We start from the raw sequence: 14,282 nt of genomic DNA on the forward strand, positions 1-14,282 counted from the left end.
TCATCTGAAATGCGTCCCAGACCACCTCCTGATGTGGTTTGACTGATCGGATTTATATCAGTCTCAAAAACGTTTTGGAGGCCACTTAGACCAGGTCTTTTTACGATCGGATAGCTATCTGATCACAGAAAACGCATGAAGTGACCAGGTGTAAAAAGCCTCACAGACAGGTAGGGTAATGTAATTATCATCGGTATATCTCTCTATACCAGCCTTTTAGTCAGTCTAAATACCTCAAACTATTCCAGGTCTCGAAAGATTACAAAAGCTTTTAAGAATTAACTCTATGTAAAACGGCTCCAGTCCAAATAGAGAGGTTTATAAGGATTCTGTCTACATCTTTTCTATTGTCTCTAAATCAAAGGGTTAGTGGAGTTTACAGAATGCAAGAAAAAATATTACACATCTTATCGGAGGAGTAAGTGTTCTAAAAATATTGCTTTATCGACACACAAACTGATCAAGACCCATATAGAAAAAGGTTAATAAATGAGTTCCACCCAACAAAAACAACCATGTCTCAAAATTGAGAGTGTATAATAATGTATAATAAGGTGAGAACAAGTAATCTTTATGTTCAGAGGTTTGTGCATGTGGACTTTCAACAGGGTTCTAATCTAAATACTGAGAGTCATTGCAAAACACCGCAATGTTTCTTTAACCACTTCAGTGTTGAGCTACAAATATCTGGTTGAAAGCCCTATCTACGGCCAGAATAGAAATGTCTTTTTAATGAGCAGAATTCCTGATTTGTGAAGAGCACCCAAACCACTCCAAATCATCCACAAACTACAACTATACTCTGACTATCGGGTGCTTTTCTCCAGATGCAGTCTCAATTTGTCACCAAACATGGTTGTATAACTAAGACGATTCTAAACAACTGGGTTTGATTTTGATTTGTTGTTCAGGTTAGCATCCAGCATCCAAACATCCAGCAACAAGACTTGCTACATCAAAGCTTCAAGAAGTTGTTGAAAAGAAATTGTTCATCAGCAATAAACCTTTAAACCAATAGAAAATCTAAATTAAGGACCAGTCTGTACTACGGACAGATTTGGAAAGTTATAGAAGGAGGAGAAACTGAAACGCAATGAAAAAGAAAAAAAAATATCCAAACAGACAATAAACCCGAGAAGCACTTTGAGGCAGTTAGCCACATAAAGGTTTATAGAACAATCAGTAGCTACTGAATACTGAACTGATCGGACATCTTCCAGTTTTTTCATGCGGTAAATCAAATGCTGAAATGTTTTGCTTGCTGCATAATTAAAATATATTCTGTAAAGCATGGAGGTTTAAAATGCACGGCATTACTTCCAATTTGCTGATATGACTAAAAATGAAAGCAGTGGAAAACTTTAAGGTGCTTAGAAATGCATTCTATTAAAAATAAAAATGACTTCAGAGTTTTGGATGGTGTGCCACACTGTAGAGAGATAAAGACAAATCTGCATTGTAGGGCATGTGAGAGAGGGGGAAAAAAATAAAAATTAAAAAAAAAAGAAAGCCATCGCTGTTGAGTGGACAAGGCTCCAGTGTTTATATTCAATCCTCCTCAAATTTCATCTTCTAGTATCACAACCTCTCAACATAATTATTAGCCACTTCACATTCGCCGTATATCTGAATATGTTGTGTTGTGCTTGACGAGATGGATCACATGCTTTCATTTGAACTACAGTGCGACATGAATGTCAAACAATAAAAACTCTTCTTCCTTTTTTTTTTTTTTTTGCTGCCCATTTAGGAATTTAAGTTCCTTAAAAATCCCTACCAGTCATTTGGTTCCACTTTCTAAAAGCTTTAAGATCAAAACACATGAAAACAACATTATGCAACTGTGAAGTAACAAGAAAGAGGAAACCAACATGGAAGACCAGGAGAAATAAAATGATGCTGTTTGATTACAATCGCACTCTCGTGTTACACTTCGAGTGATCTTCATTTCGACTGTCCCTGGGCTCTAAGTTCTATCGACACACAAGAAATAATGCATTTGTGGTGATAGTGCTTGTAGAAAGCAAACCGTATAAAAAAAAAAAAAAAAAAGAATCAGTATAAAAGCAAAGTTTTATTAAACAGTGATTAATAAATATTACAACATCTTGCAGTGCAGTATTAAAGCTCCATATTTACAGAGTTTAGATTCTGTTCCATTTGGCTGCATTACGTGATTTAGCACCAATGACTGTCTATACGGAGCTCAGTTTCTAATCATCCTGCTGCATTAATAAAGCACTACACTTCAAACAGATAACAGATGTTCCACTTTATGGTTCGTGAGTGTTCTTCTCCCACATTGGTTTGTTTGTTCATGAAAATGAAACGTTTCTGAGCCAGTAAACTCACCTTCCTAAAATATGTTGGCCCAGTTACTATCTCACAGACACTGAATGGAGTCAAAATGGCAGGGGTGATGTGTGGTTAAAACAGTCAAGCACTTCTTGTGCATGGTGATAACGGCCCAGAGCAAACCGGACACGCCCCCTCATTAGCATACAAGTAAGAGATAAGGAAATGTTCCATGATTAAAACAGAAAACAGCTCGATGACTAAACGTGTATACCATAGCACAGTTGAATGCTCAAATCAAATCAGATTTAAAACCAAAAAAAAAAAAGAAGTTGCGGTGATGATGCGGAAATATATAGTCACTGTTGCTTTTCCATTTGAATAAAACCAGCGAGGGTTTAATTATAGACAGGTCTATGAAGATTAAATCTTGTTGAAAGCATCTGTACTTTAAATGGCAATGCATGCTTGCTGTAACAGTTTTATTTAGTGCTCAACCTGCAAGGAAATAACATATGTACAATAAAACAAACGGTAAGAAATCAGTAATAGTCTTACCTGTGATACACTGAAACTGACCATCCTCTCGCTGAATTGTGAAGGCCTCACCTGGGTTTACTTGCACCAAAATGACCTGAGAAGAGTAAAGAAATGAAATTGTCACTCGCTTCAGAAATGCTGTAATGAATAAGGCTTTTTATTCCACTCCTCCTGCTGTGACTACTGCGATAAGCGGAATTTATACAGATTTATCAACACTATGCAAACCGGGGGTGATAAATAAACATGAAGGGTAAAGTGAACATAAACAGCTGTAACTCAGTTTTATGGTTTTGTCCTTGCTATATGCAGTAAAAGTACATTTTGTGTTGAACACTTGTTGCCAACAAAAAGGACTGTGCATCAGTGTCAAGTGAACCAGCTGTCCTTATTCTCAGCTTCCAGCTAAAAATACCTTAATGATTTAATGACTGACCAAAAAGTACACCACCACCTACAAAAAAGCAAAACATCAGAACTCGTTTCTGTTAAATGGATCCGACACGAACTCTTTACCTACTTATATATATGTGGTAAAATAAGGAAAGTTTTTAGACTAGATACACGTAAAGCGATGGTATGATCCATGTTGAGTTCTCGTACATTAGAACACAGGAATAATCTGTTTTGAGAATTTAGTAGTTCTAAGATATTGACCGATTTCCTTCGAATCACAAGTTTATATATTAACTTCCGATAATAACAACATAATAACAACTGTGTCTGACCAAATTTTTTATCGAAAAGTAACTTAAGATCTGTTGAGCAACTATTCGGAAGTGATTATTTAACATTTATTTAAACGTATGGAAGGAGTGTTTGAGTTTGAGCCGCCAGTGAGTTTTCTGTCTTGAAAAGTAACGAGCCATCCGTGGATAAATTGACAAACTGCAGTGGTATAAGAGGAATAAACAATCTGGAACATTATCCGTTATTACTAGAAACTGAATAGGAGTTGGCAAAGAGAACAAACCTGCTTTGAGTTAATTACTTTCCTATTACAGAATGATTTCTCTCAGTTTATACCTTACTTAAATGTCAACCAGTGTTTAACTCCTGAAAGCAAATTTCACTATAATCATCCTGTTCTGCCGGAATGAAAGACATAAATAAGCAAATAACCCCAGAAAAAGCTGAATTTAAAAAAAAAAAAAAAGGCAGCACGTCATTTTTAAAATCAACAGCAACTAATTGACCAGACAGGTTAATAAAACTGAAATCTAAATATATTTCATGCTGCTCCATTTTATCTTGAAGCCATAAATCATTCTTGAAATGGAGTTAAAGGTAAATAACAGCGTGTTCCTGGCTATGACTTTCAAACCCACGTCACAGAGACACGCTAACGGCACTCATTACAGGGACACTTGTTCCATGAAATCAGTCTGAGTCAGCCCTCCACTGAGCCTTTGTTGAGGAGCATTCATGACACATCTGGCTTAGCGGAGAGCAGAAGCACTGATCTGTTTCAGCAATGCAGGGGTCCTGATCCAAAAAGCTCTACCGGGAAAAGGGGGAGGAATAAAAAGAAAAGGGGAGAAAAAAAAAAACAAAAACTTTTCACTGTCGTGAATAAACTCATAGCCTGGAGTCACAGATTATGTACAAGACTTGAAAAGAGAGAGAAAAGGATAGAGGCTACATCATAGGCTGAGGTGAAGCCATGGTGAATGAGATGCAATGCAGCTGAAACATTATTAGCTTTTGTTGCCTTGTGAGCACAAAAGAGACTGATCTGTCAGCCTGATCATAGCAGATTGAAGCCCATCATTCACAAAGAAACTAATTCATCGTCATTGCCATTCATGCTAAACAACTTTAACATTTAATAACAAAGCAAATGAAAAAGCTATAGACGGTAATGCAAATCATGTAACTCTGTACAAATTCAGACCCTGCATGGAAACATAGGTAAACAATTGTTGAAACAACAACCCCACCCCATCCCTTTTTTTATTTTAAATGTCTGCTCATTCAGACATTTTTTTTTCATCTTTCACAGCCACACCTAGTTCAACTCCCAGTTCAGAAGTGTATGGATCTAGACGCAGACATAAAATGTGCATCATCACCTGGAGAGGTTTGTGGCATCTGCTTCAGACCATGTTAGCACATTAAGCACATCAGATTAAAACACCACGGCACTACACTACAACCCACAACATGCACAGCTTCAGTGACACATCATCTATATTATATCAACACAACATGCAGCAAAAAAGTTTAACAGGATATTACACAGCAGGGCAAAACATCTAATCAGGTTACGGTGACAGTCGAAGTAGGACATTTTCTACACTCTGAGCACATCTTGTATTAAAAATGCTAATGAATAAATCGAAGCCACGCTGTGTGTATTTGCTTTACCTCAGTCTTGTTGCTGTCATAATGCCTATACTCCCACGGCATGGGGCTCCGGCTACGGGTCTCCCCCAACACAGCCATCCTTCTGCACTTCCTTCTCACTCTGTCTTCCCATTCATGAATGCCAGAGAGATACGGGCACGCACGCACGCACGCACGTACTGGCCCTCCACGCACACACACGCTCGCGTACACCTACGTACGCAGCAGTAAACAGTGATGCATTAGAAGGCAGTACTATGTGGGGGTGGCTGAGGGAAGTCTTATTGAATTAGTGTCAAGAAGCTACAGTCATTTGGCTGCACGCGCATGCAACAGTGTCTTCAATTGCTCGCCTCTTTCCTTTGTTCTGCAAAATGCTGGCTTATCCACCCCTTTTTCCTCTTAATGACAACTCTCCAAATCAATTTTATATGCAGGATACTCCACGATTCTGGCTCCTCTAATTCCATAAGCATGCACCGAGTCAGACACAATAATGTGAGTGTCTAGCAAGAGAGAGAAAGCACGAGTGTGTGTGAGAGAGTCAGAGAAGTGGGTGTGTGTATGTGTGTGTGAGTGTGAGAGAGAGAGAGAGAGAGAGAGAGAGAGAACAAACTGCTACTTACTGTTGCCCGCATCTCTTCCCATTCAAACCTGTGTGCTTCAACAAGGCTAGCCACTGTGTCAGGAATCTCGTACACCAACACCCCCCACCCCCTCCAACCCCACCCCCCTCCAACTCCCCACACACACACGCACGCGCACACACACACACACAGACACAGACACACACAGACCTCCAGGGGGTTGGAGTCACCGTCTCTTTCTTTTACCTGCCACTCATGTGATAGACACATGGAAGGCACGTCTGAACTCCCTTACGCCCCCACCCCCAACCCTGCGATAGACAAGAAGGTACGACTCGACTCTGGCTGCTAGCTGGAATCTGTTTGCTAGATACAGAGAGCATAGCACCTATTTGCGCTCTCTCTCTTTTTATCTCCTCACCAGCACTCTCTGCAGCAGATGGATGTCTCTCTCTCTCTCTCTCTCTCTCTTCTCCCTCGCTCACTCTGCCTCACTGCCACTGCCAGTCTCCACAGCAACCCCTTCAACAAATAAGCCGTTCCGATGGCTGTAGCGTTCCATGTAGAAAAGACATGAGAACTGATGATCACCTGTGTGCTGCTCATGAGAGAAGAGTAACAGTGTAGAGGAAAGGCTGAAGCTGAGCAACACCGATAACTTTTCCTCTTGCTATGATTACCTGCATCTTCACAGGCCAAGCTGATGTCTGTGTGAAGACTGAAACTTAACATAATAGTAGATGGTGGCAAATATGAGCCTTCTCACAAAATTAAGACTTAAGACTTCCTGTACCAATAAAAGTCCTTTACAAGCTTTACAAGCAGGACAGCAGCTGTAAATGAGCAGAACCAAAAGATTTGGTGCTACACTATATTTGACTACAACTACAGTATCACACGCCTCTCAATTTTAGGACTTTTTTTCTGCATTTGCAATGATTTAATCATTTTCTTGAACTGAAATAAGTAAATAACTTTCTTCTGGTATTGGACAGAAGTAAAGCACCACTGGGTTGTAAGACCCAGGACGCATGGAAATACCAGATGAGACCCGCTATCCTCAACTCTTTAGCTGTGATGGGATGGCCTTGAATGTATGTACAACACACTCAGCACACTCTCTCTCATTCTCCCCCTACACTTCTCTCAATTTACAGAGGGACCCGCTGCACAGCTTCTATTAATACTATGATCGATGTGCAAGAAAATGGGTTTGGGGCCCTTCTGCTGTCTTAAAGGACTGTCTCATTAGGAGCTGTGTTTTGGCACTAATCCAGTGGCTTAAGGAACATGGTGAGGTGATGGAATGATGAATTTAGACACACTCCACTTGGACCTACACCACCACACACTGTCTCTAGCTTAGAAAGCACTTTTGAACGAAACAATACAACTTGAGTACTGTGTGTCAGACAAACAGCACAATATTGCACAAAAAAGGCAGGTCATACAGCTCAAGATAACAGTACACAAATCCACTGTATACTGTGTTTGCAAACCAGGGGCACAGGTTTAGAGCAGGTTTTTTTCAAATGTTTCAGATAACACACGTGAATTTAAATCTGAGAAAACATTTCTAGCAAAAATGGCTAGAAATCACAATGCAGCAGTCTCTGTCTCTCACCAACCTTCTCTCTCTCCTCATCAGTGCTCCCCATCAGGATCCTGATAAACGGAAGGAAATAATGAACTGGCAAGCAGTTGTATTTGGAGAAGAACTAGTTCTCTCGCTACCAGACTACAGGAGGGAAAATACAGCTAAAAAGACAAATTATTGTAAAAACGTAACCTGAAGTTATAAAATGAAAATGTCAAAAGATAGATATTTAAGATATTCCCCAGCTAATGACTAATAAATCATTTGCTCCGAGAAATTAGAAATGGGGACAAAGAATTCCTTCTGTGGCGTCATGGGCGCACTGAACTTGCTGGGAAGAAGCACAAGGCTGTCGGGGAGGGGGAAGCAAGAGTGATTAGCAAACATGGCTCCAGCAGTTAGTGCTGGCTTTATTGCCCTGGAGATGCGCCAGTGCTGGTGTTGCGTTCACGTCTGTTAACGGCTGACGTATTTTCCCCCTTCCATGAGTCAAGGCTCAGGTTCCTGAGTATTTGTTCCTCTTTAATTGTTTACCATTGAACACTGTGGCACTGCAGCTAAGTGACTGTGAAACTACTGTGTGGGGAGTTCTGGATTTGGGGAGAGAGATGCAGATTGTAAAGCTAGAAACAATAACAACATCAAATATACAATACATATATATATATATATATATATATATATATATATATATATATATATATATACATATATATACACACACACACACACACACACATATATATATATATATATATATACACTATATATATATATATATATATATATATATATATATATATATATATATATATATATATATATATATATATATATATATAAAATAGGCATCTAAAAAATAAACTATGTTGAAATATTAAGAAGCTTGATGTGGCTGGAACTGTGGAGTGTCTCGGCCTATTTGATCTATATATTATGTGACAGCTGATTTCACCTGTCAGCAGAACAAACAGATAAAGAGATGCATTTCCTCAGTCTTGCAATAGCCTGGACCTTACAGTCTGTCAAAAGATGTAATGCAGTCATATGAAAGTCATATTTTGATGGCCTTTATCTAAACCTCATCCATCATGACTTGTGGTTTTGATGCAGATCCCACAAATATTTCACAATGTTCTTCTGCTGTGTTTGAGACAAAGTTTCAACTTCCTTGTCTGCAACTAGAAAACACACATACTCGTGTATATACACACACACACATGTATAATACTGGTATAATATGATGCCTTATCAACATGATACTGTGCTTATTTCCACTTCCTTGTAAATATATAGCATTCGATGATCATGTAATATTGTTAGTTATCTGGAGGAGGTTTTAACCATTAAACCAAAGCATATTGTGGACTAAAATATTTAGAGGAGCTACTACAGCATCCTCCGTCGTAACAAGTAACTGTATGGCTTTCAAATCCAATAGAGAGTCGAAAGTGTGCTAGCTGCTGACCTGAGGGCACTGAGCAGGTCTTTAATGGATAGATGTTAGAGATACTAGCGATATAGTATTTTAAATGAATATTTTTCAATTACTTTGAAACTTTAAATGTATATATTTATATTTATTTATTCTTCTTCTTTCTATACTTCTGTAAAGCTGCTTTAAGACAATGTGACTTGTTAAATGCGCTATACAAATAAATTGGATTGAAAATTAAAATGGAGGTTAAGGTTAAGGGTTTTGATAATATATAACAGTGATGGGAGCATGTGCAGGAGCTACAAGCGCTTCATATCTGTGAGCACTGAGCACAAAGTAGGTTACAATATGCACACTTACTGACAGTAAATCTATCTGAAGTATAAAAATGTGTTGCATTTGTAGATCCAGTCATTTGATCAATCCTCTTTATTCTCTCGATTCCTGTTATCTAGCTGTGGAGCACCGTGTATACTGTAGACCTAGCGTAAATCGGTGTTGATGTACATAATGCCATTAACAAATATTTTACATGAAAATAGAGATGAATCGAATGAGATTTGCCTGCATTTCATACTAAGTTAGGTGAATGTCAGATATTTTATTACTAATGCCAATCAAGTCACTATCTATAACCTCCAGTAAAACTGTAGAGTTATGTGATAAGAACACAAAGCTAAGCAGTAGGCTGGGATACGGACACCGCATTTGCTGCTGAGCCATGGCGAGTCACGCTGTTCAGTGGACAAGCATTATTAATGAGCGATGACTAGTGGTAGGTCAGATGCACATTGCTTTAAGGCCCAAGAAAGAATACCATCTGGACAACCAGCTTTCATGGGATTTGGCATTTGCTAATGCCACACAACTGAAATTTTAGAGAAAGTTTTGTAGGTAGTACTGACTAAAATGTTCAATTCCATGCTTTAGAACAGAGTTGTGTTTTGTTTGTTTTTAATATCCGATGCCTTTATTGATCATTTCATTACACCTGATAAACTGCAGACTTGGAAAAATTCATTATTCTACTCTGTATTAGCATCCGTACATGTAGAGCAGTCTAAATGTTTAAAATGAAATCAATTATTGATCAGTGATCAATAACTAATCAGTACATTACTGAGCCCACAGATGGGAACAAACTGTATATTTACATTTACAGCATTTGTGCAGATGCCAAATGTTGTATGATGTAGCAATCACCTGAGTTCAGCATAACAAACTGTATTTTTGAAAGCCATAAATTTTGGATCGGTATCGGCGCCGATCCAAGCGTTTTGAGTGGATCATGTATCGGTGGTGCGTGATCGATCCAAATCCAATACCCGTGGTCATGGGTATCGCACTTTTCAGAGCGCCGCCAGTCGAATCCATTCCGCTTGAGGAATGCCCTAATATATTAAACTCCTCCATTCCACGTTTTACTTACAGCATTGACCACGCTCCTGCTTCCTGAAATCCATGGGCATCGGGACAGGACACGCCCACTTTTTATTTATTTCAGACGCCCATGCCCGGGGTGGTTGAATAATGTCAATTAACTAACTATTGCTTGAACTTATAAGAAAAATACAATTATATATTAAATTACATTAATGTAAATAAATATAATAAATTTTATAGGAAATATGTTGCACAACCACCTGCGTCAGACAGGCAAGTTTATCAGGCATCCTTTCCATTTACCTCAGCGCGTTAAACATGTCGCTCATTTGGGTGCAAGGTTTACTGTTTAATACATTTTGCATTGTGTTTCAAGAGTTCTAATTTAAGATTCACTTTAAAATATTGCCTTTTCTTCAGAAAATAATTTAATTTAATAATTGCAGTATATATGCTTTAGATTGTTATATCACTAACTGTTAAAAGTACTGTTTTCTACTGCATTAATACTTTAAGGTTTCTTGTGTTTTCATTTTTCATACAGTAATATGGGCATTTTTGTACTTCTTTGCCAGAAACAAATAAATAGTAATAACTAAATGAGTTGCATACATTCTTTAGTTTTAAAAGGTAGAAAAGAACACAAGGATCGAATCAGGATCGGCCGATACCGGCAAACTCTGGTATCGGATACGGATCGGAAGAGAAAAAGTGGTACATCCCTAACTTAATCATATACAGCTTGTGCCATTGATAAGATAATCAATAAAGCCATTTGGTATTGTGATTATTATTGGACTACTGTTGTAGAGTGTGTCAATTTATTTCTAAAGTGGGAATGGAAACGAGCTGCTATACACCAAAAAAGAAAAAAAACTCAGCCAAGTGATGTCAATGCTACCCACTGCAACACCGTACAGTAATCTCAAAATCTTCATCATAATTTGACCAGTTATGTAGTAGGACTGCTGAATGATTATCTGAGTCATAATGTGTGTCTGGTTTGGATCCTCGGTGGTTGATTGTATGGGCCAAAGGCTTGTGAAGTTCTAACGCTATAGCCGAGGAGCCATTTTTTTCTAATTAGCATTTACAAGCTTACAAGCTGTATTTTCACAGCAATTAACAGTACTCCAAAGAAGAGTGATATAAATATATCACCAACTTAAAATGCAAATGACCTCTTTGTACGGAATACCAATGTAGCTTGCATATTGCAGTAATATTGGGCAAGACAATATATCCATTAACAACATATGGTGCCTTAGCACAACGTGAACTGCAATATGTTCAGCCATTTTTTATTTTTTTTTTACATTTGTCTATCTTGTAAGCTTGTACTGCTGTCAAACGACACAGAACACCACCACCTAAGCAATAAATAAATAATAATTAATTAAAATAATGCTTTTCTTAGCAATGAGCCGGATGCGGTCATGTGCATCCAACTGGGTTTTGGCAAAAAATACAGTAATAACCACACGGCCCACTTGGTGCCAGTGGTGAGAAGTGAGGTGAGAATGTTAAGCAGTGAAGGCAGAACTATGACAGGAGAGAAGGAGAGCGTCACTGTGGGGAGTATTGACTTACACGGTGATGGGCCCATGAAATCAATCTGACTGGAGGCGACCAGGAATGACTGTTCTACAGACTGGCCTCTCTGTGGAGTCTCCTAATGCAGAGACAGGGTGGGTGGTAGTGTAGGACTAATAAAGCAGGATGTAGTTTTATTCAGCTTTCGCTCCGAGGTGACTCGCTTTTTTGAACAAACTCAAGTACCATCACTTATCCAAAGCATGTAAGAGAAAGCACCCCACAAGCTTAGATTTCATGTCAAAAAGCTATAAACCAATTAAATATAATCCAGCTTTAAAAAATAAAAATTCAACAAATGAGCATGGTGCAAAAACCAGAAAACAATAGATGGTAAGAAAAATAAACTATAAGACATGTGTATCCTATGTCCTCAACCCAAGACCTAGCTGGAAAAGAACATTCAGATCTCTGATTCAGATCTAAACCCTCACACGTCTCAAAGGCCTACTACACCTCACAAATCAGGTCACAGCAAACACAAAAGCCAAATTTCTGCCTGCATTTTGTGGGACATCATAAGAGTTGAATAGGTGCAGTCTGGTGCTACTGAACCCTATTATGCAAATGCAACCTTATCCCTTTTGGTGTTATCAACATGCCCCATGGTGACAAGAGTAAGAACTCCTGCTACAGCACATTGAATAGAGGGTGCTGTTATTTGAGACACTTTGCTAGCCCTACTGAGAATATTCTCAACCATTACCATTTTCTCTCCATTTATATGAAGCACACACACCGAAAGAGAGCAGACTCGGAAAAAGATAGGACGCATTGCTATGGAAACATTGCTTAGATCGGCAGTGACCACAGGGCGAAATGGCACTGGGTTAGGAAGAAAGCCTAACAAGATTAATGTTTGCTTCTGACTTTTTATGATTTGCACAGGCACAGATCTAGCTTTTACTCAGGTGCTGTGGTAGGCTGTAATTCATGACTCCATGCTGCCTCAGAGCCACAACAGTAGAGATGCAGCAGCATGGACTTCAATTTCTACTGCGGTTAAATCTCTCCATGGAGTCTGGCAAGAAAAAGTCTAATCTCAACACTCCTGGCTATTTGGTGAACACTGATCCATATGTGATGTATGTTAAAATGGGTGAGATGCTGTCAGAGTCTGACAAAAAAAGATGGTTCAGCATCCTATTTCCCAGAAGACACAAAAAGAAAATGTGCTGGCCATACCTCACTAAGCCTGTATCATCACAGAAGGATAAAATTAATTCACTATGCCACCAGACAAACTGATGCACCAGTGTGCCGCCCAGCTAATTAGCCAGACTCAAAAGTGGCAGTTTATGTAATAACCTTTGTCCAGCTAGTAGACTTTAAGTGTTGCACTTCAGAAAGTCACCAAGTCAATGGCAAAGTAAAATATTACTCAAGTCTGGCTATTGTCTATTCATTTACGTTATTTCACTGCAGAACCTGCATCTTTTTTTTTTTTTTTTTTTACTAATTTTACTACTGAAATAGCCTTAAAAATATACTTTAAACGGAAAGGCAGCTATAGAAGAAAAATACATCTGTCCTTGAACCCATGACAGTTTTAAGGCAGCCACTTAAATAAAACTACATGGTTTTCAAATCCAAGTCACAATGTTCCCAGATAAATTTAAAAATAGTCATAACATTTTGCAAAAACGTAATAAGATAGGAAAAAACTAGATAAAAGTATGGAATATTTTGAAAATACAGTCCTATATTTGTCATTTAAATAGGTGTGTAGATGAATATTAATCAAAATGATCATCCCAGATGGGGCACCAGCACAGACGCATGAACAAACACCAGCATCAACCTGGAGTAGCAGAATTAAACAAACAAACAAAAAAAAAAAACGAGAAACTGGTCATGATATCTGCTTGTCTGGCCTTTAACAGAATACATGCTGATATTTCACCTCACTGCACTAGATCTGTATGTGATCCAATAGTCCCTGATCTCTGTCAAGTGGCTCAGGATATCCATGTACTTAATGTACAATAGTTAATGTAATAACTAGCTACTGCATCCAGAAGTACTACTCACTATGAACAAAGCATGTTGGAAATTAAAAAAAATGAACTGCTTTAGGAGAGTTTAGGAGAGTTTGCCTTGCAGCTTGGATGTATAGTTCAGGTTTAGCAAGTCTCCCAAGAGCCCCAGCTTGCCTAGATGGTCTTCAGGGAAACTGTCCAAAAGGAAAGTTACTTTTCACAACACAAATGAAAAATCTACCCTTTTGGTCCTGACAACAATTACAGAGGAATTGAAGTTTCGGTCTTCTGGGGTGCGCAAACATTAAATGCCCTTATGGCTGAACGAAAGATCAATACAATTGTTTTACCAGGGATGAATATTCTCGTTTGAGTTTTGTCCAAGAACAGAAGAGGCTAAGAGCAAATTTCACTTCATTTCAAGATTTCTATATTCTCTAAAGACAGTGCTGAAAAGTCTGGACTTGTAAAGGGAGGTGTTTCTTTGATCAATTATTCTATGTAAATGGTTGACCTTCAAGGGT

General features: G+C 38.5%; 1 protein-coding gene across 5 annotated transcripts in view; it reads right to left on the reverse strand.

Annotated features, from left to right (window-relative positions):
• fndc3a (fibronectin type III domain containing 3A) overlaps positions 1–14,282 on the reverse strand; it is a 61,944-nt gene that overhangs the window by 31,451 nt on the left and 16,211 nt on the right. For 3 of the 5 annotated variants that reach the window (XM_027145847.2, XM_047820311.1, XM_047820309.1), the window contains one exon: positions 2,854–2,929. In XM_027145847.2, coding sequence (XP_027001648.2) covers positions 2,854–2,929 — 76 coding nt within the window. Of the gene's footprint in view, positions 1–2,853; positions 2,930–5,202; positions 5,319–5,807; positions 5,835–14,282 lie in introns of those variants that run through there. The other 2 variants (XM_047820313.1, XM_047820312.1) reach the window with 2 other exon arrangements.

This window comes from Tachysurus fulvidraco, chromosome 11, assembly GCF_022655615.1.
Source record: "Tachysurus fulvidraco isolate hzauxx_2018 chromosome 11, HZAU_PFXX_2.0, whole genome shotgun sequence".
NCBI lineage: Eukaryota > Metazoa > Chordata > Actinopteri > Siluriformes > Bagridae > Tachysurus > Tachysurus fulvidraco.